At 43.1% G+C, this 22,795-nt stretch overlaps 1 protein-coding gene across 3 annotated transcripts in view; it reads left to right on the forward strand.

The window, feature by feature from the left end:
- Positions 1-12,838: 12,838 nt before the first annotated feature.
- Positions 12,839-22,795, forward strand: part of tbc1d8b (TBC1 domain family member 8B) — a gene marked incomplete at its 5' end in the record, with an annotated part of 29,354 nt that continues 19,397 nt past the window's right edge. For 2 of the 3 annotated variants that reach the window (XM_083647794.1, XM_083647792.1), the window contains 6 exons: positions 12,839-12,965; positions 16,180-16,290; positions 17,180-17,298; positions 17,515-17,740; positions 19,126-19,366; positions 21,417-21,624. In XM_083647794.1, coding sequence (XP_083503920.1) covers positions 12,839-12,965; positions 16,180-16,290; positions 17,180-17,298; positions 17,515-17,740; positions 19,126-19,366; positions 21,417-21,624 — 1,032 coding nt within the window. Of the gene's footprint in view, positions 12,966-16,179; positions 16,291-17,153; positions 17,299-17,514; positions 17,741-19,125; positions 19,367-21,416; positions 21,625-22,795 lie in introns of all 3 variants that reach the window. The other variant, XM_083647793.1, reaches the window with a different exon arrangement.

A 22,795-nucleotide genomic window follows, 5' to 3' on the forward strand; every position in this document is an offset into this window, starting at 1 on the left:
CCAACCCCCCACCGGCCTAACCACAATATAGTAACTGTTATAACCTTTAATTGGATTATCCGATCTGAACATGAGGTACTGTATGTATGGATTCAGGATCAGGAGTAGCAACTTGTATTTCAAACGTATTGACCATAGAAGCAATCAATTTTCCAGTATTCTGGTAAAAATAGACAGGATCATGGGGCTGGTATATGCTTTTCTTTATAAACTTGACAACTCAGACCCAACAATAGAGTGACATTTTCATTTATCAGTTAACTGTGCTACAATATGGTGGTGAGTAACTGCTTATAGACATTTGCTTCAATAACACCTAATTTAATAAGAAAGTGGCTAACAAATTGACCTATATCATACTAGCGGAATACCCGTTCAGGGTATTGAATCTAAATGGTACATTTGCTCTACCCGTTGGAGCACATAATCACTGACCATTTAGTCAGGCCTCACTCACAGAGTTGGCATGCAGCCTCTCCTCTCTCTCCCCAGAGGGCTTTCATAGTCTTCCCTGACTGATTTTAACTCCACTCAGGTGTGCACTTCCAGTCAGTTGTGCTCCATCAGTAGGACGAATGGTGCTGAACCTCTATTTTGTCCATTTTTGCCTGTTCTAGTTGGCCCTAATTCAAAAATGCACCTCCGTTAGGTCACCTGCTGCAGGGTGCTCTTTACACCTCATGAATGATTCAGTGCGGTTGCACGTAAAATGGCAGAGCAGCTGAACACAATTTCTTCTCACATTCAAAAGAAATGTTTGATTTTTGGCATACCAGAATATTCAAAACATCAATATTGCAATTCCAGTTGATTCCTCACACAGTATTGGCTTAAAATAGCAATGAAAACTAATATTATACACCAAATGTGTGAAAATTATTAGCTTTAAAAAAACATGATTTTGATGGTGGCCATTTTGGAATTTGGGCAAAAATAATAATAATAATAAATCTGATTTCTTGACACTCGAACCAAAATTGTTCTATAGACCCTTACCTTCAATTTAGTACTGAAAAAAAACTTTTGGATACATTTGAAATGTAGTTGGGTCATTGCCGATGATTCTGTGACTCAAATTTCCAGACTCAAATTTAGCTCCCACACCTTTTGTGAAAATGCGGGCAACTTTTTTGAGAGCCCTAAATCCAAAATGGCTACCATCGGCTATGTTGGAAATTAACTGTTCAATGGTTTGGCCTACAATGCTGCAAAGTACATGATTTCTGTGACTTTTTGGGTCGAGGGATTCATAATTTGTCATTTTGATGATTTGACCTATTTTTTACCTTCAAATCCAAGATGGCTGCCAATTTTCAGCTCAAAAAGGTTGATTTTTCAAAATTGTCGTAGAGCCTTCATATTAGGCTAAAATGAAAGTTCTGCTCATGCTCAGTTGAGTTATAAATAGTAAAGCAACATATAGACAGAAGTCATCTCAGAGGTCAAAAGGGTCAACATTTGTGGTTCATGAGAAACAAACCTTCGCTTGCTATGGTCTGTAATTGCTCAGGTCACAAATGTCTAATTGAATGACAAAGGTGTTTTTTAGAATACACTGGCATATATTTGTACATCAATATCCCGTTTATAGAGCTGTCACAGTCACAGTCACAGTCACAGTCACGTGACATCTCTTGTCCCAGAAGAGAGTTCACCATTCATTTTCTCCATAGACATTTCGAAGAATCCTTATATAAGTTTTAAGGCTGGAACCAAGCCAACCTGTGACCTACTGAATCGTGAGTGAGCATAAAACATTTCACTCGGAGCAAAAACAAAAAATAACAATGGGGGGAAATTTTATTTGGTAAAGTAACAAGTGTAACAAGGGATTTAACATAGGATTTAAACTGAATTTGCAACTTTACATTGATTAGGGCCGCTACTCTTCATCTGAATCTGTTGATTCTCCACACTCCTCTCATCATCGCTACTCTCATCTGAACAGTCATGAAGTGTGAGCTGCTGGGGCAAAGGGGGAAGGGTGTGACGCACTGGTCGGCACTTCCCATTCACAAGTTCCCAGCCATGACCAATGGGAGAGGGATGCTTGACCAGATTGTAATGGAGCTGCCAATATGCATTATAGTTTGTCCTTTCCACATGAAGATCCAACGAGTCGTCATCAGGTGGCAGATGGATTGTACACTTCTTCTTGAGTTTGTACCACTTGGAAGCTCTGGCCTGCCTGAAGGTAACATCTGCACTCTCACCATAGATAATGGAGAGGACAAATGCCTTCATGTCAGCTCTGACTCCATCTTCTAATCCAGATTCTCACCCACTTGTGCCAGGTGCACTCTCTTGCCTCAGGATCAGTCATCACCTTCTCCAACGCCCTTCTTCCCATGCCCATAGATCACTGAGGTGTGGTCACTGCCAGTGATGACATGGAGAGGTATGATGATTTCTGCCGCCTCTTCTGAGAGCAGTTAATGAATGCATGCTTGTGTTTAATTAGCAGATCACCTCGGAGGTGTTTGCGAGACATAAGCTGCTTGGACAAACATGTCTGTGTCCTCACAGTCTAAACAAAACTGTTCCAGTATAGTTCATGGTCCTCAGCTTAGCATAGGCAGAGAGTAGCATTGTATCTGTCTCTGGATGCTTGAAGACATAGTCCCGCTTGTCACGCCAGTGCCGAGGTTGGTTGAAGTTGATCCCTTGCAGTATATGATGTCACCCCGCACCCGACCAACTTGTGCTTTCAACTGTTTCTTCACAAACTTCTGCAGTCTGACCTTGTTTACTGAGTTGACCATGAGTTCATTGAACTCAGCAGCTCGTGGGAACTTGTCTTTGTGCTTGGGGGAAAACATTTGGTATGTGTGGATGTTTTGCAGCCCGACGATCGTGCTCATCAATCATCCTTGATGCTGAAGGGAAGGTCATATTTGTCGTTGATGAGGATGATTTGGCATGCAATAGCGTGGCGGAATAAGATGATAGCGCAGATTATATCAAGGTATAGTCATTCCAGCGGTATTCTGAGCCGTCCGGCTTCCTAGCCTTGCGGTCATCAGGCGTGGGGGTGGCTAGCGGACAGATCAGCCCCATGTCCACAAGGCTGATATAATAATAATATAATAATTTTATTTATAGAGCACCTTTCACAGACCGAGATCACAAAGTGCTTTACAAAACAGTAAAAATACAACAATATACACAGTATGCTGAGTACAACATATTGCCAAAAACAGGGGCCACAGCTATAGAATTAGTATACAAAGAAAATACAAGGAGCACAGACAGAAGTAGAGAAGTACATACATTGTTCAAAGATACAATTCATCGTTAAAAAAGTTGTCTTGTGGTTTCTCAATAACTGGGTCTAGGTTGAAGAGCTCTAACAACTTGTTCTTAATAGTCTTGCGCATTGACCCATCTATGTTGTAGAGTGACAGGCACTCTCCCCTCAAGGGCTGACTCAAGTTGGATCAGACCTGATGCCTCCACAAGGTCCACCAGGGCCCCCAGCCCCTGATCGCTCAATCTGGGCTGCCTTAATCTGTGCACCAGATGGTGCACAGATCCTTTCGCTTGCAAAATTCCATTTCCTGTGGATGGTTCCATTGAGGGGCTTGATCTAGTTGAACATTGCTCTTGCAGCAGGGTTTCAACTTGAGCTTGGCCATGTGGAAGTGCAGTCTTGGGGACATGCACTAACTCCGGTGAGGCAACCAGGCCAGACTGTAGTGACCTCAGTTTAGGTGAGGAGATCAAAATCCTTCATGCATTCCTGCAGGTCGTCAACTTCTTGCTCATCCTTTTTCATCCTCACTGGTTGGCATTCAACATGCTTCTCATGGCGACGCTGGCACTTGAGGTTTCGCTTCAAAGTAGCCTTCACCCTTGCGACGTCATTTGCATTCCTTGTTGTTGAGAACAGTTGCTTCTCATTCAGTAAGAGCTGAAGCCATCCTTGCTTGAGCTTTGAGTTCAGATTCATACTTGGTTATAGCCAAAGGTCCAGCAGCTAGCAGGAGTAGGGTAGCCCTGTCAATGACTTGGTGAAGTGATCGTTGAAGGCCATTTGCTCATCTGACAGTGAAGAGAGCATTGCCCAATAATCTGGCAACCACCTCCCATAGTCATGGTTGTCATATGCCATCAGTCCAGGCAAGATGTTGTGTGTTGATGATAGGTACTCTCAGCCATTTCTTGCATGGCATGCATCAATACTTTGTACAAGAGGGTTAGACATCTCCATGAACGAGACCCAGAAGTCTCCCATGTCTGTGCCAGGTTTCTCATAAACTCTGTTGATCAGCTCCTTCATGCTTTGAAAGAAGATAGTAACGCACACCAATAATACGTTTCAGGAGGTGCTGATCACCGAAACCGCGAACTTGAGGATGAAGAAAGTGTTGCACACTCACTGTTCCATATGCAAAAAGTTTTTAACGAAATTACGTTTCGCCCTATGGCCTTCTTTAGATCCTCCAGCTCCTTCATGCTACCATCATCCTCAAGATCACTGTGAGCTCCCCATAGAGCCTCCTGAGTGGCAGTGAGTGCATTGCACAGTGTTGAGGATCTCCTTGATGTCCTCTGATAGTTCCTTATGCTCAAGAATCTTTGTCAGTGAGGAATATTTGTCAGTCGTTTTTGGATAAGAGTCTCCCGCCAAAGCAGTATACAGTGCATGCCCCACCTGTAGTGCTTGGTCAACAGACCCCTCCATTATTACCCCTGCTATAACCAGAGTGTCTCCCATGCCAGAGCCCTTGAATCTCTTGTAGATAGCATAATGTAGGACATCTGCTAGTGGAAAGCGCCAAGAATTGGGATGATGTCCTTGAACATTTCCGGATTCTCCGCCTTAAGCTGAACAATCATCTTGTAGGTCGGCAAGTCACCAATGAGAAAGAAGAATGGAATATTATTCTTGCACATGGCCTGTAGACCTGAAAAACTGGGTGCACAATGTTTCGCTAATTTAGCCTTAGTTCAGTCAGTGATCCATAAATTATGAAAACTTAGATATTTCTATACTATTTTACTATATTATATATATTTATACTATTTTTATACTAGTGTTAGATTTTTTTTTATAGAAAGGGACAGTGCATATTAATGAATAGTACAGTCAGTACATGTAAATATGCCAGATTATAGCTCGAAGGCTAGTTTCCATCTGGAGTCCCTTGGCAGGTTGAAAGCAAAGTGACAGAAAACACATACATTACATAGGAAATATACAATATCAGTAATAGTAAAATTAGTAAAAGAGAGAAAAGGAAAAATAAATGATTAATGGTAAAAGTTAGTACATGTATGTGAGCATCCTGCACAATCACACATGGTCACAGGACTGGTTAAGTCTCAGCCACGCCTTCAGATGGCCCTTGAAGGTGGCCAAGCTGGAGCTTCCCCTTATAGAGGGAGGTAGGCTGTTCCGTACAGTGCTTCCTTTAAAGGATAGCACGTTTTGACCAAACAGGGTTCTTCTGAACGGAACTTCACAATCCCTGTTGGTGATGGCTCTAGTTAGCCGGCTCGGATTGGCAGTAGATCTATATTTAATAAAGGTTAAAAGAGGTGGAGGCGCTAGGCCATGCAGGACTTTGTATATCAACCAGGCAGAGGTGAATTTCCTGAAGTTGTCAAAGCTTAGCATGTTGAATTTGGTTAGAATATTGCAGTGATGATAGGTGAAGGGCTTTTTATCTAGGATTTTTAATGCTTTTTTATAAAGTGGTTTAAGAATTGTTGAGCCTGTCATAGACCAACTGGTTAAGCAGTAGCTCATATGTGAGAGTATCATGGAATGCAGGAACATCAGAACAGTACTATCAGATAAGGAACACCTTATTTGTCTAAAATTACATACATTTAATTTAAGTTTTCGAGATCATTTTGACATGACTCCTGAGCGAGAGTGTGGAGTCTAACATAACACCTAAGTATTTGAATTCATTTACAACATTCAATTCCTCAGCTCCCAGGAAGACATTTGAATGTGTAAGGGTAGAAGACTGCTTCGAAAAGAACATACATACAGTTTTTTTGTGTTCAACAGAAGACATGACTGGGTAAACCAGGTTTGAATATGGGTCAGAGCACCGGAGAGTACTCGTGCTGCCTCCTCAGGTGTTTTGGCCGCCGTAAATATGACCGTATCATCGGCATAAAACTGTACGGCACATTTCAAAGGAAATATGAATAAGTACTGTATTTCATGAGGACAGAAAGGTTGCTGCATAACAGAAATTACCCATAAAGCAAAGGTTCATCATGAACCACAAATGTTGACCTTTTTTACTTCTGAGATCACCTCTGTGTACCTACATGATGTTTTACTGTTTATAACTCAACTGAGTATGAGCAGAGCTTTCATTAGAGTCTAATATGAAGGCTCTACGCCAATTTTGAAAAATCAATCTTTTTGAGCTGAAAATTGACAGCCAAAGTTAATTTCCAACATAGCCGATGGTAGTCATTTTGGATTTAGGGCTCTCAAAAAAGTTGCCCGCATTTTCGCGAAAACTACATTTGTTAATTATGCTTCGTTCAATTGGGCTGGTGTTTACCATGAATACGAGACCGGAAGTTGTGTAGCGTACACAATAAGCTTGGCCTTCAAGTGCTCACGTCGTGAACATGGCATGCACAGTTGACTAGAAGCCACCGAGGCTAACGTAGCAACCACTAGCTAGTGAGGTTAATGCAGGATATGCAAAGGCATAATGACAGAGGAAAACAAGATGAGACTGTTGAGAATATCAACATGTTCCTCCTCAGACATAATTTATAAAATGACTATGAAAAGCTCTATACAGCTAAAATGTAAATATATGTAATTGTCCAATGCGTCCGCCATTTTGTGAAACGTCACAGACACGACACAAGTCGTGAGCTCGAAGCTTTCAGAAAAAGTCGTGAATACCACATGAGGGGGCCGTTCAAGTGGATTTATGTCGTATTCACGGTAAACATGAGCCCAATTGAACGCAGCATTACCCTTCATAGATGACAAATCCACAGAGAAACGAACCTTCGCTCTCCACGGTCACGGAATCACCGGCAATGACCCAACTACTGAGTGTCTGCGCACCCCACTATTAGGCCTATTTCATTTATAAGGATAGCGGGATAATACTTATAGCCAGGCCAACAAATGATGACAATCATCAGTTGGGTCGAGTGGTGTGATGAGGATCTATAAATAGTTTGTGAACCCTGGCTCAGAGAGGATGACAATCCCTCTGGCTCGCTAGTTTTTTATGCCTCCGCCGGCGATAGCCAGGCCGGAGGCATTATGGATCCAGGTTGTCCGTCCGTACGTCCGTACGTACGTCCGGAGCTTGTTAACGCGATATCTCAGGAATGCCTTGACGGAATTTAATCAAACTTGTCTCAAACATCGACTTGGACTCAAGGATGAACTGATTAGATTTTGGTGGTCAAAGGTCAAAGGTCAAGGGCACCGTGACCTCTCGAACGCCATTTTCAAGCTTGTTAACGCGATATCTCAGGAATGCCTTGACGGAATTTAATCAAACTTGTCTCAAACATCGACTTGGACTCAAGGATGAACTGATTAGATTTTGGTGGTCAAAGGTCAAAGGTCAAGGTCACTGAGACCTCTCAAACGCCATTTTCCAGCTTGGTAATGCGATATCTCATGAATACCTTGACGGAATTTCATAAAATTTGCCTCAAACATCTACTTACATTCAAGGATGAACTGATTAGATTTTGGTGGTCAAAAGTCAAAGGTCAAGGTCACTGTGACCCAGTGGCGTGCCGTCCATTAGGCAAACTAGGCAAATGCTAGGGGCGCTTGAGCCGTTAGGGGCGCCAGAGAAGGTAATTTTTTTTTTTTTTTTTACAAATACTTTTTCATGATAATAGGCCTACTATTATTTTACAATAGTAAACAAAAAATAAGCAGAACAACGTCTTAAGTCTTTAAATAATAGTGAAATCATTTTTCTAATTCTGGCTTTCTGGCTGCCTGGGCTGCAGCACTTTCACCATGGTCCCTAATCCATACCACCCCACCCCCTGCGCGGCCGCGCCCCCTTCTACCTGCTCGGAGCTTTTTCCCAGAGTGGGGGAAGGGAGCTGGAAGGTGGGTGCTGAGGGTGCTGCAGCACCCCCTGGTGGCAAGAAATGGGAATTTCGAAATTGTTGGATTTGGCTGTCTTGTGTTTATACCACCAACAAGATGCATTAAAAAACAGTTTGTGCTTCCCAGCTCTAATCTTATTTCATATGCTCTCTCTTCAAAAGTGTTTGATTTTCATCATAATCTGGTTTTCCATAATAATAATAATAAGTTCAGTGTTTATGCCTGTGTTGCTGTCTGTTGTAGTGTAATACGACTAAAGGGAGAGCAGGTGCTTACATGAAAGTGAGTGAGAAAAGGAGAAGATACTGAATAATGACATCACAACAGTATATCCTAATGTTAATTTAAAATTTAATATTCTTCTAAACATGGATGAAAGTCCAAAAAACGTCAAATTTTCTTCAGCGCTGCCCTCGTGGGCAGCGCCACTGGGAAAGGGCGATTCTAAGCCTGCACTGCAGTGGTGGAATTAGCTGCGATATAATTTTTTATTATATTTTCTTTGGGGGAGGGGGGGGGGGGGCACCAGCAAAAATCTTGCCTAGGGCACCAACTTGGTCAGGCACGCCACTGCTGTGACCTCTCGAACGCCATTTTCAAGCTTGTTAACGTGATATCTCAGGAATGCCTTGACGGAATTTAATCAAACTTGTCTCAAACATCGACTTGGACTCAAGGATGAACTGATTAGATTTTGCTGGTTAAAGGTCAAAGGTCAAGGTCACTGTGACCTCAAAAACGCCATTTTCCAGCTTGTTAACGCGATATCTCACAAATGCCTTGACGGAATTTCATCAAATTTGCCTCAAACATCGCCTTAGACTCAAGGATGATCTGATTAGATTTTGGTGGTCAAAGGTCAAGGTGAGCTCTCGAATGCCATTTTCAAGCTTGTTAACGCAATATCTCAGGAATGCCTTGACAGAATTTAATCAAACTTGTCTCAAACATCAACTTGGACTCAAGGATGAACTGATTACATTTTGGTGGTCAAAGTTCAAGGTCACTGTGACCTCTCACACACCCAATTTCCAAGCTCTGTAACGCAACATCACAGGAGCGCCTTGACGGAATCTCTTCCAATTTGCCTCAAATGGCGATTTGGACCCCAGAATGAACTAATGGCGGAGGCATAAGTCCGCGTTGCGGTCGTTCTAGTTATTCCTAGGTGAAACGCGGGATGACCACGCCCCAAACTCATTTGGATTGGTCGCAGCCACTGCTTCTTCCTGAAAACGTGCAGCAAGTAAAATAAGGGTCGAAACCTAGCATATGGCTGGTGTGGTAAAGCGTGCACATATCATCATGTTTCTCATAGGATGATTGCGGAATTGGATGTTATCTGGAGGGGAAAATGTAGCCTAAAAAAGGGAAGTTTAACATTACTTGGCTTGTGTTAAATGAACCTACTGTTCGTCAATTCTAAACGTCATGCAACTCTTTATTTTCTGTGGAGCAGTGCTGTAGTGGTCACTGGTCAAAAAAGTGGATAAACTAATTTCTGAGGCAGTCGTGCTGTTATCTAAAGAAAAGGTGGATAAATAAACTTCAGTCGCCCATATAGGCTACGAGGCTATGAGGCTAGAACAACTGAAATTGAATCATATATCCCTAATCTAATTTTATTCTTATCAGCATAATAATCATCGTTGTGCCTACGCTTCAAACACAAGGAGCAGACAGAAAGTAAACGCTGGAAGAACGCCGGTCCGCCCGCAATATGCAATTAAGCAGATAGAAAACAACGTTAGCTCAGCAGCTGGAGCTAGCTTGATAGCTACCAGCTAACAAGTTAACACGCTGGTCCACCGCAATATGCAATTAAGCAGATAGAAAACAACGTTAGCTCAGCAGCTGGACCTAGCTTGATAGCGACCAGCTAACAAGTTAACACGCTGGTCCGCCGCAATATGCAAGCAGATTGAAAACAACATTAGCTCAGCAGCTGTGGGACGCCAGCGCTGCCTTGGCGCACAAGTGCACAACTTTCTCTAACACTCACAACTTTCTCTATAGACGGTTTTCACCTGTGTGTTGCGCAATTAGCTACAACCCCTCAGCACTTCCGTTTGTTATAGCCTACTCAAATTATAAACCGGAAACCGGAGTACATTATAAATACAGTCATGTTATAAACAACTAACCAACGCTGGGGGTCCGTATGGAAACAGTGTTACTCGAATTGGTTAAAGTTAAATCAATTTGGTCATTCAGTGGCATTTTACTGCCATGTAAAGTAACTAACGTTAGCCGCTAGCATTGGCCACAGTAGCCAACTACCCATAATGCTTTACGTTATCCCAGCAAAAATAAATAGCCGTTATTTTGCTAAACGGAGCACACAAGGGTCATCTAAATGGTTACTTTGACCAGAGGTTCTCAAATGTTTTTCAGCCAAGGACCCAAGATAGAAAATATACCAGGAACCCCCTCATTCTGATTTGTGATTTTGGGCTAAGCTTAATTGTTTCCACGGTAACGTGCTTGACTTTTAATTTGATAGGTTTGTATTTAGAATGTAATCCATGAACCATTTTAGATTTAAAGCATAAACTATTTTCGTTGAACTATGAAGATTTTGCAAAAAAAAAAATATATATATTTTTTTTTTATTACATTACATTTACATTACGTCATTTAGCAGACGCTTTTTTTTTGTCCAAAGCGACTTACAATATCACAATTTGTCAACAGTCCAGAAAACCACCATGCAATATTTTGATAGACTAGCACCATGTAGGAAGTAGTTTGAGAAGGAATAAGTAACATGTAGCATTTTCTTTTTAATAAAAAAAAAAAAGAATTACCTGAAAACTTTTCGCGGACCCCCTGGCAAAGTGCCACGGACCCCTGGGGGTCCGCGGACCCCCATTTGAGAACCACTGACTTTGACCATCTACATTTTTTCTAAACTTATAAAAGTGACATATTAACCCTTAACAGCTGTAGAGCAGAATGGCTCTGCTGTAAAACCCTCATAGACGGTTTTCACAGAATAGTCACTCCTCCACCGTATGTCTTTTTGAAAGCGGAGTACAGCGCCGTACAGCAGCAGCCGCGCTGGAACTATTATTAAGTAGGGGGTGCTGTAAGGAATGGAATCTCGACGTTGAAGAAAATTTTACATTTTTTGGACTTTCATCCATATTTAAAAGAATATTTAATTTTAAATAATTAACATTAGGATTATACTGTTGTGATGTCATTATTCAGTATCTTCTCCTTTTCTCACTCACTTTCATGTAAGCACCTGCTCTCCCTTTAGTCGTTTTACACTACAACAGACAGCAAAACAGGCATAAACACAGAACTTATTATTATTATTATTATGGAAAACCAGATTATGATGAAAATCAAACACTTTTGAAGAGAGAGCGTATGAAATAAGATTAGAGCTGGGAAGCTCACCAGCAAAATGCATTTTGTTGGGGGTATAAACACAAGACAGCCAAATCCAACAATTTCGAAAATCCCATCTCTTGCCACCAGGGGGTGCTGCAGCACCCTCAGCACCCACCTTTCCGCTCCCTTGTACAGCGGTGACCAGTTGGACGACCAAACAGGATGGGCACGCAGGTGGTCCCCAGGTCGGGCACGCAAATTGTCTGGACGAGTGGATATGACAGGCCGCCGTGAGGCATGCGCACACACCGGCCAAAAAAGATATGTTTAAGATTTGGGTTAGGGGGGAGAGAAGTTCAGGGCAGGATGTGCTGCAGCTTGTAGGTTAATGGGTAAGGTGCTTGCCTTCCAATCTGGTGGCTGGGGTGCGATTCCCAGTCAAAGCTGATTTATTTCTAACAAGCATTTTTCTTATTTGAAAACATTAGGGTTATTCTACAACAATGTGGTTAGGGTTAGGGTTTGGGTCGGTTTGGGTCTGGTTGTGGTTAAATAAGAAAACCCAACACATCTTTTTTGGCCCGTGTGTGGAGAACACACAGGGCCTTAGATTCCCGTTTGTCGGGAATGACTTTGCTCACCTCAATGCACGCGGGTCCTGCACCTCTCTGCAGTCCGGTAGGTGGCGGTAATGCACCTCGAAGCTGGTCTTAGGAGGAACATTCTTAAAGTTTGAAATATCGAAATGCATGCTGAATGGTGTAGGCCAGCGATCCTCAAAGTCACATTTTCCCAAAGCACTCTGTTGTTGTATGTTCTTTTTAAATGCAGCCATTATTTTACTTGAAATGAGAAAATAGCATGTATTTATTATTAGTGTAGGCTAGTTATTTATAATTAATCCAGTTAAATATGAAAACTAAATAAACTTTGTTGATGTTTATTTTGATTTAACAGTTAGTCGTTGACTACATACAGACATTGTACCATTAGGCTACTGCAATCATTGAAGTAGCCTAAGTTCAATGGCACTGAATCATAGACATTAACAGATACAGAACAGTCTGTTACACTAGCAAATCCTCTCCCTCTTCCCACTCAAATTAGCAGCACACGGGCCTATGCCAGGTTTCGACCTTGGCCTTGTTTTACTTGCTGCACGTTTTCAGGAAGAAGCAGTGGCTGCGACCAATCAAATGAGTTCGGGGCGTGGTCATCCCGCGTTGACTACTCCAGTCCGCCTGATCATAAGAACTACAATCCCAGAATGCCTTGCAACTTTGAGTTTGGCAACGTTTCTTGTCGACGTGGGAAGGGAGGGACCAGGGACTCGGGCACAAACAAATGTCCATGGGTGCTACATCACATAACCGTGACATGTCGGCCGATTTGGGAGATAACTCCATGACATTTTGAAACATGTGGCTCAAACCTGAGGAGATATTGCTCAAAAACGCGTTCAAATTATGGGTCACCGAGAAGGATAATGAGTATTTCGTACTGCAAAGGAGACGAGGGTACGGTGAAGGTGGGGGCGGCTTGACAGGTAACGTTAACCTTAACGATTTGTTTTTAAGCTAACCTCGCATTTTTTTTGGCTAGCAGAAGCGGCATCTAAATCGTTTTTAAAACAATAACGCTCGTGCTAATGGGATAACTCACCATGCATTCTGTTACAGTGTGGTTTGGTTTCTGGCTGCCATAGGGTGCTGCATGGTGGTGTACTGTCTGCAGCTTGTCTGCAGACATATTGCAACAGGTTACAGGTAGTTAGTTAGTTAACAGTTAAACAACACATTGGTGAAATTATACTTCTCAGCTGGTTGCTTTGCTAGGTTTACAATGCCAATCAACAAAAGTGGAGTAAGCTTCGCTTGTGCATATTGGCTCATTTGGCTTGTTTGTTTTTAGGCTATATTATCGCACCATCTGTATGATTGTCCACAAGGAAAATATTGTATCCTGGTTCAGTCCCAGCTGTTGCTGCTGCTTGAGCTTACGTTGGGTGTTGATGCACATGTTATTGGCCCAAAATATGTCTCCAGAACTTTCAGCCTGTATTGTGTTTTCTGGCAGTTTGTGTATACTGTAATAAACCAGCCCGGAAAGGGCTCTGACGGAGGCAAGCAACACAAATCTCAGGAGGAGTATAGAAAAATAGATAGCTTTATTATTACAGGCTTTTAACGACAAAGTAAAACACAGAGGTGATCACAGGTGAGTATCAAATACGCTTCCCAACGGTCCCTGGGGTCTACCATAAGGCAACACCACTACACACATGAAGATGAAATCACTGCAAATTGGGCCACAACAGGCCAATGATTATGCACACACAGCACACGTGAGAAACTCCAAAGGCACGGTTTAAGCGTGCAATAGATGCAGTAGCTACACAGCAATTAGGCTACATTTCCACACAGGGCTACCCCAAACCGCCCGGGTTATGCACAGCAAACAAGAGTATGACACCCCTCGGAACAATTGGCCGGCTACTAGGACCCCCCGGATCATCTGTGGCTATAGGAACCAATAAACAAATACACCAAATAAACAAACAAACAAACAAGATGATAAGGCTTAAAACTTAACTCGCCCGTCGGCGAGACCCCCCCTCCCCCGGGGTCTGAGCTGGGCACCGTCCGACTCCCCAGGCGATAAACTGCTGGTCGGTGGTGCTGGCAGCGTACGGCGGCGGGCCGGACGCTGGTCTAGGCTGGAGAGCAGGTGGTGACCATAATGGACTGTACGGACTCCCCAGCCCTATATCTGCTGAGAGTGAGGCAGCTGTCCTCCTCTCATGGGCACGGGACACACAAACACAGAACTCTCCAGCAACCCCGAATCACTGGCAGGCTCTGCTCTTTAACCCAGAGCCTCACCACCCCCCCCTCCCCCCCACGGCTGGAGGCAATCACCCCAACCCAATTAGTCATTGCACATAACCCCCCCCCACACACACAGGTTTACCACAATACTTTGATTTATACCTCCCTCAGGTCCACAGTTTTAATTGAACCCCTAGTGATTTTCTGATTGACACAGCAATCTGTGCAAACCAAATTGTATGCATCTTCGAAAGCTGTTGTCACTTGCTGGCATCATATACATAGGTGTGCTGGTAAATAATGTAATAATAACCCAATCTATCTGTGCCTGTAATCTGTGTTAATCACATTCTACAGTGTCACAGCCATAAGGTAATTACCCACCACAAGACACATGTAATCTGTGTTAATCACATTCTACAGTGTCACAGCCATAAGGGAATTAGCATTAATGATCATGAATGGGTTATTAGATGAAGAGGAAATAACCGATGTCTTCTTGTCTGACTGGTCTAATGACACTGATAATGATGATAAAAGTGAAAGTAAAATGCTGCCTGACACTGCATTGATTGAATGTTGCACTTGAAGCCCCCTTTTAGCACAAGAGCCTTTTGTGTCTGAAGCATCTCCAATGTATTAAAGTCTATCCTGTGTTTCAAGACAGATATCATGTTACAAAGGTTCCGCGCCGACCCCGTTTCGAGATGGGATGGCCACCCCCTGGGCCAGCCAGGTCCCTGGAAACTATTCCTAGATCTATCGAGAGTGATGACATCATCACCGATGGCATCACAATGGGACCTATGACATCATGTGACATGTGATGATGTCATAACCAACCAGACAATACATCAGATCGGCAGACGGCAATACGTCATTTTGTAGGCGGCACATGTTCCTGCCCCCTTTTAGGGGGAAAACCCAACCTCTCCCCAATGGGGAGAGGCTTGTGTTTTCCCCCTAAAAGGGGGCGAGGCCTAATTGCCGATCTGATGTATGGCAACATGAGATCATCGGCAATATGACATAATCAAAGCCGAGACATTATGACATCAGCAGTGATGCCATGCGCAATGCCAGCGAGGGCTATAACTGCAACGCACACTGGTGCAAGCCACGTTCTGCCGATTGACATTCGCTTAGCCATTCCACATAGCTTCAATGCCAAGAAGAGCAAGCAGGTACAGAAGCAGACGTCAGCTCCAGAGATATGAAACTGACGGAGTACGACTGGGAGTCTATCTATGGAACAACCGACATCTGACAGCCGGAGGTGCTCATAGACCAGACTATCCAGGTCTAGAGCGGGAACATCATGTTCTAACAGACATGCCTACGACAATGCAAGCTAAGAGATACGAGCCAGGTTCATACCTACCAGAGGAGAGGAGAAGGTTGCATCTCTGAACCTACTTGCACGTCTGCAAACCCCCGAGAGAGACCTGCTCTGCTCCGGGCTCTCTAACATATCATCCTAATGAATTAGCCAACATGTGATATTCTGTAGTGTTTTTTTAATCCTGTGATACTCTGCAGTTGACTGGGAAAACATCTGGAGAGCTGTGCCACATTCAGCCAGCCAAGCTAGTATTATGCTGATGTAGTGTTCGGCAGTGTGGTTTAGCTGTGGCCTTGTTAATTATTCATGGAGGGCATGTCAGTGATAAGTTAGATAGATAACATGTTTTGCAAGTTTTAGGCGCAGGGCCCTGACATGGACCTGGGCTACGAACATCATTAACTTCTCCCACGCCATGTGCTGTAATGTTTTCTGAATATGGGTATAATTCATAACAGGGTATTCACCTCAAATGTGTTCAATATCATTTGTATAGTTGCTGGTCTTCTTCCTGATCTTGCAAATGTTTTGCTTGGTTGTAGTTTAAGTTCAAGATGATTGGCTCAGATTTTCAGTAATGTGTGTTACAGGTCTTCTGGTGGGAACACTGGATACTGTGTTGGACTCCACATCCAAAGTTGCTCCCTTTCGCATCCTACACCACACACCAGACTCACAAATATATTGGTCAATAGCATGCGGTATGTCACTGTTTTTATTATTATCCTCATCATCCTCATCCTCATCATCATCATAATAATAATAATAATAATAATTATTATTATTATTATTATTATTTAGAGTTTTATAGTCTGATAGATACTACTGTTCTACATTATTGGTTTTAATTCCGCAATATTCTCATTCTGCCTGCCATGATTTGTAGGGCTGTGCCGATTCACTTATCTCCCGATTCGATACTATCACGATACTTTGGTGCCGATTCGATATATATTGCGATTCACGATTATTGCGATTCTACGATTATTGCGATTCGATATTACGATTTATTGCGATTTTTGTTTATTTTTTTCTTTTATTTTTTCAGTTTGTTTGCTTTTTTACACTAGATTAGAACATGGGAAAAGTTGAATCATACACTAGAGACTGTATATTATATATCATGAGTAGGGCTGGGCGATATAGTTAAAAACAGGGGCGGACTGGGATCATAATTCAGGCCGGCATTAGATACCAAGCAGGCCAGGCCGATATGGGCCAACGCGCGTGAAATTTGGGCCGTTTGAAGCCAGATTTGGGTCCAATTTTACAATGAGATGCACCCACTTTAACCCTGAAGTGTAATTATTACTTCAGACTAACTAATAAAGTAATAAAACCACTAGTAAACCAGTAGGCGGCGCCTGGCCTGCTGTTCAGTGAGTGGCCTGACTGCAAGCACCCAAAAAAAAAAAAAAAAAAAAAAATTTTTTTTTTTTTTTTTAAATTTGCGATTATCGATTCTGGAATAAAAGATCGATCCAAAAAATCGTGACATTAAAAATCGCGATACTTAGGTGAATCGATTTTTTCCCCCACCCCTAATGATTTGAGTGTTTGGTAGATTTATCACTCTTGTTGTTGGATCAGCTGCAACCAAAGAGGAGATCATTCAGCACTGGGAATGGCTGGAGCAGAACATCATGAGAACGCTGTCCGTTTTCGACTCCAGCGAGGACATCACCAGCTTTGTACAGGGCAAGATTAGAGTAAGAAATTGCCTAAATACATTACATGTGGACTCAGCCATAGCAAACCACAAAGCAAATATGTTAACATGTTAATCTCTCAGTGGTGGGTGGTCTACCAAGCATTAATAGTGATTCAAATGTAGACGTGTGATTCTGATGGGCATTTACTCTTTTTCCATCAATTAATATCGACACCTCCAACCTGCTGCACCCCTCTTGTTTCTTGTCTGTCAGGGTCTTATTGCCGAGGAAGGGAAGGCTTCGCTGGTGCTGGAGGATGATCCTGAGAAGTTTCGAGAAGCACATATGAGGTTTGAGAAGTGGTTTGAACTCCCACAGAAGGAAAAGCTGGTCACTTATTACTCGTGCAGCTACTGGAAAGGCAGAGTGCCATGCCAGGGCTGGCTCTACCTCAGCACAAACTTCCTCTGCTTCTACTCTTACCTGCTGGGAGCTGAGGGTAAGCTGTTTCACTCCCAGTTCTTTGCACTGACAATAGCTGGTATTTGTATTGATTATGTTGATTATTGGTATTAAAAAAGTGCAGTGCAGTGGCTCCAAAGATCCATCCCAATGGACTCTTGAACTTCCAATAAGCCAAAATCATCATCATCATCATCATCATCATATATAAAATTGAGTAAGTGGGCTCTGTATGACATCAACAGTCAATGTGTGGAGTCTACTTTTCTCTCACTACTGATCACTCACTAATCTCGCTAGCCAGCTTCCCCTCCCTTCCGTGAAAGGAGTCTGGCTGCATGCAAACAGGCTGCTGGCATAAGCCCTCCCCTGCTCTACAGCTGCTCTCCCATTGGAGGCGTCCATTTCAGTCGATGCCGGCATTTCTGCTCCCCGCTTACAAGCTCTGTCATTGGCTCCGACCATGTCAATCAGAGCGGCTTCTGCTCCCTCCTCACTGTGTGTCACTGTAAATAGTCCCCTGCCGTTGCAGTGAAAACAGCAACGATAACTAGCTAGCAAGCTAACGCCAGAAACCGACACGCTAGCTCATTGCTACATGCTGGAAATGGCAAGTTGGATTGTTGGAAACTATTTCCCAAAGGGACTGCCACTAAGCCCATTGCAATTCCAGAATGGTGACCAGCGCTGCCAGACTCCTCTCACGGAAGTGAGGGGAGGCTGGCAAGCGAGACTATTCACTCACTGAGGTCATCAGTGATGCGAAGTTGAGTAATTGTGCGCTGAGTGATGTCCCTCGAGCACTCCATGATGTGATCAGTGATGGTCACTCCAGCAATTGTGATGTCATCACTGATTCCTAGGCTCGCCTAGGAATCAAGCGCGCGTAGAGCGTGGTAAAGCGTGAGATTACTAGTTGAGTAAAAAAGCCAGAGGTAATGGCAGCTTCCATAATTGTGGGGAAGCCATTATGGCATAGTCCTGATGCACATTTATAAAGCAAGGTAGAGAACTCCATTTGTTTGTTGATGTGACCCACAGTATGTGGGACATGGCATTTTAGATTTGTCACACTGATGCCACTATCATTTTCATTTGATGGCACCAGCAGATGGTGTTGCCTATTGAAATGCATTTTTCAGGTATCAAAATCAATGACCAATTGTAGTGTGCTGATTTGAATAAAAGTAGAAAAGATATTGCTACAGATTTTTCTTGTTTTTGTGTTGCAGCGCTTTGTATTTCATTAATGTAACCACTAGAGATAAAGTATCATTCATATTGGCACATTCGAAAAGCTAAACTTGCAGCATTAAAACCTCTGTGGGGGAAAACCATTTATGCATTTACTGTCAAGATGCATTTCCTTGCAGCTGTGTACCATTGTCAACCTTTTAAATGTTGGTTATTGTGATTCTGCAGTGAAACTGGTCATCTCCTGGGATGAGATCTGGAGGCTGGAGAAATCCTCTAATGTTCTTCTGGCTGAGAGCATCCATGTCTTGGCTAATGGGGAGGATCACTACTTCTCCATGTTTCTGCACCTGAATGAAACATTTCTTATCATGGAGCAGTTGGCTGACTATTCCATTAAGCGGCTGTTTGACAAAGAGTCCTTCCAAAGAGAGTCAGCCCTCTATGACCCTCTGCAAATTACCAAGAGGTACGGTCTGTTCTGCTACACTGCACACCTTCACATTCTGTTACCAAGAGGTACTGTCTGTTCTGCTACACTGCACACCTTCACATTCTGTTACCAAGAGGTACGGTCTGTTCTGCTACACTGCACACCTTCACATTCTGTTACCAAGAGGTACTGTCTGTTCTGCTACACTGCACACCTTCACATTCTGTTACCAAGAGGTACGGTCTGTTCTGCTACACTGCACACATTCACATTCTGTTACCAAGAGGTACGGTCTGTTCTGCTACACTGCACACCTTCACATTCTGTTACCAAGAGGTACGGTCTGTTCTGCTACACTGCACACATTCACATTCTGTTACCAAGAGGTACTGTCTGTTCTGCTACACTGCACACCTTCACATTCTGTTACCAAGAGGTACGGTCTGTTCTGCTACACTGCACACCTTCACATTCTGTTACCAAGAGGTACTGTCTGTTCTGCTACACTGCACACCTTCACATTCTGTTACCAAGAGGTACGGTCTGTTCTGCTACACTGCACACCTTCACATTCTGTTACCAAGAGGTACGGTCTGTTCTGCTACACTGCACACCTTCACATTCTGTTACCAAGAGGTACTGTCTGTTCTGCTACACTGCACACCTTCACATTCTGTTACCAAGAGGTACGGTCTGTTCTGCTACACTGCACACATTCACATTCTGTTACCAAGAGGTACGGTCTGTTCTGCTACACTGCACACCTTCACATTCTGTTACCAAGAGGTACGGTCTGTTCTGCTACACTGCACACATTCACATTCTGTTACCAAGAGGTACTGTCTGTTCTGCTACACTGCACACCTTCACATTCTGTTACCAAGAGGTACTGTCTGTTCTGCTACACTGCACACCTTCACATTCTGTTACCAAGAGGTACTGTCTGTTCTGCTACACTGCACACCTTCACATTCTGTTACCAAGAGGTACTGTCTGTTCTGCTACACTGCACACCTTCACATTCTGTTACCAAGAGGTACTGTCTGTTCTGCTACACTGCACACCTTCACATTCTGTTACCAAGAGGTACTGTCTGTTCTGCTACACTGCACACCTTCACATTCTGTTACCAAGAGGTACTGTCTGTTCTGCTACACTGCACACCTTCACATTCTGTTACCAAGAGGTACTGTCTGTTCTGCTACACTGCACACCTTCACATTCTGTTACCAAGAGGTACTGTATGTTCTGCTACACTGCACACCTTCACATTCTGTTACCAAGAGGTACTGTCTGTTCTGCTACACTGCACACCTTCACATTCTGTTACCAAGAGGTACTGTCTGTTCTGCTACACTGCACACCTTCACATTCTGTTACCAAGAGTTGGCATTCATAAACCATTCCTCTTGTTTATTTGAACCTGCCTGGGTTACCAGATAGGTCGAGTTTGCCAGAGAAGACAATGCAACGAGTGCCAGAAACAGGGAATTATTTGAAAAACAGTGTATTCGTTCAGTTTGGCCATTTTGAAGGGAACTTGCAAGCCTATTTATTCCATCCTTTTGAGTATATGCCAGTGTATGGCTGAATTAGAATACTTGCTTGGTAACCATGCATTGATGTAGATTGTAGAACATGCAGTGTTGTGTCAATGTAAGGGAGGCTATCGGGTTACTTTTCCATAAACAGTCAGTATTCTTCCAGGCCAGACTATAATAATATAAAACATGAAGAATAGCTGGCTCTGACCCAGTGGTGATACAAAAGATTGAAATGCAATATGTGTTGGCAGTGCGCAATATGGTCAATTGAATAGGAGAGTTCACTGTGAGATTGTGTGCATTGAGGCTACAATATATTAGCCTGGGTAAACCCAGCCTCCACGTGACCTCTATCTACTGTATGTGCTATCAGTCACAAGACAGTCTTGTGACTGATAGCACATAGATAGAGGTCACGTGGAGGCTGGGTTTACCCAGGCTAACAATATATGTCAGTTGCTTAAAAACTATACTGCTTGATCTGCTCATCCATGTGCTTACTCCCCCCCCCCCCCCCCCCCCCCCCTTCCTATCTCCCCCAGAGGCCTAGAGACTCACGCAAGGAGTGAGCAGTTCCGGGCGTTTTTCAGGCTTCCTAAAGAGGAGAACCTGTTAGAGGTGTACGAGAGCTTCCTGTGGGTGCCCTTCAGCCACTTTAACACCCTTGGCAAGGTCTGCGTCTCTGAGAACTACCTGTGTTTTGCCAGTCAGGATGGAAGCCAGTGCCATGTCATCATTCCAATGCGAGAGGTAAACCGAAGTGCCATGCAATGCTACTATGAATCGCTGCTGTCATGTGAAAACCACGTCATTTTAATTTTGAATTAATGTTTTAACTTCAGTCGAAGGATTATATGCTCCTCTTTGGGTGTAGACAAACTTCAAGAGCCTGCTGGATCAACTAAAAAAATGCCTGATGATCAAGCTAAAAATTAGGCTGTTTTTTCTAGTTCCTCAAAAGTGAACATTCTTGAGATGCAAGATGTTTTCACCCGACTGCAGGAAAACAGAACACTCAACAGGAAGACTTCAAATAATGCTGAGTCTCAAAAAGTGCCCCACTCACTGATGAGTAACAGGAAACTTTTTTCAGCAACACATTTTCTGGTCTGCAACAGATGCAGTGTCAGAAATTGTTAACTGTGTGTGTATCTAACTGCCAGCATCGCTGTGATTTCTTTTTTAGAACAATGACAATATTTCTTAGGACAATATGTCATAGGATTGCAAAGCATAATTTTGTAGCTGCAGTCCATCACAAACACATCAGACACATCACTGCTTACCACACACAAACACATCAGACACATCACTGCTTACCACAAACACATCAGACACATCACTGCTTACCACACAAACACATCAGACACATCACTGCTTACCACACACAAACACATCAGACACATCACTGCTTACCACACAAACACATCAGACACATCACTGCTTACAGTACCACACACAAACACATCAGACACATCACTGCTTACCACACAAACACATCAGACACATCACTGCTTACAGTACCACACACAAACACATCAGACACATCACTGCTTACCACACAAACACATCAGACACATCACTGCTTACCACACACAAACACATCAGACACATCACTGCTTACCACACAAACACATCAGACACATCACTGCTTACCACAAACACATCAGACACATCACTGCTTACCACACAAACACATCAGACACATCACTGCTTACCACAAACACATCAGACACATCACTGCTTACCACAAACACATCAGACACATCACTGCTTACCACAAACACATCAGACACATCACTGCTTACCACAAACACATCAGACACATCACTGCTTACCACACAAACACATCAGACACATCACTGCTTACCACAAACACATCAGACACATCACTGCTTACCATAAACACATCAGACACATC

This window comes from Poromitra crassiceps (assembly GCF_964638095.1).
Source record: "Poromitra crassiceps genome assembly, chromosome: 1".
NCBI classification, from domain to species: domain Eukaryota; kingdom Metazoa; phylum Chordata; class Actinopteri; order Beryciformes; family Melamphaidae; genus Poromitra; species Poromitra crassiceps.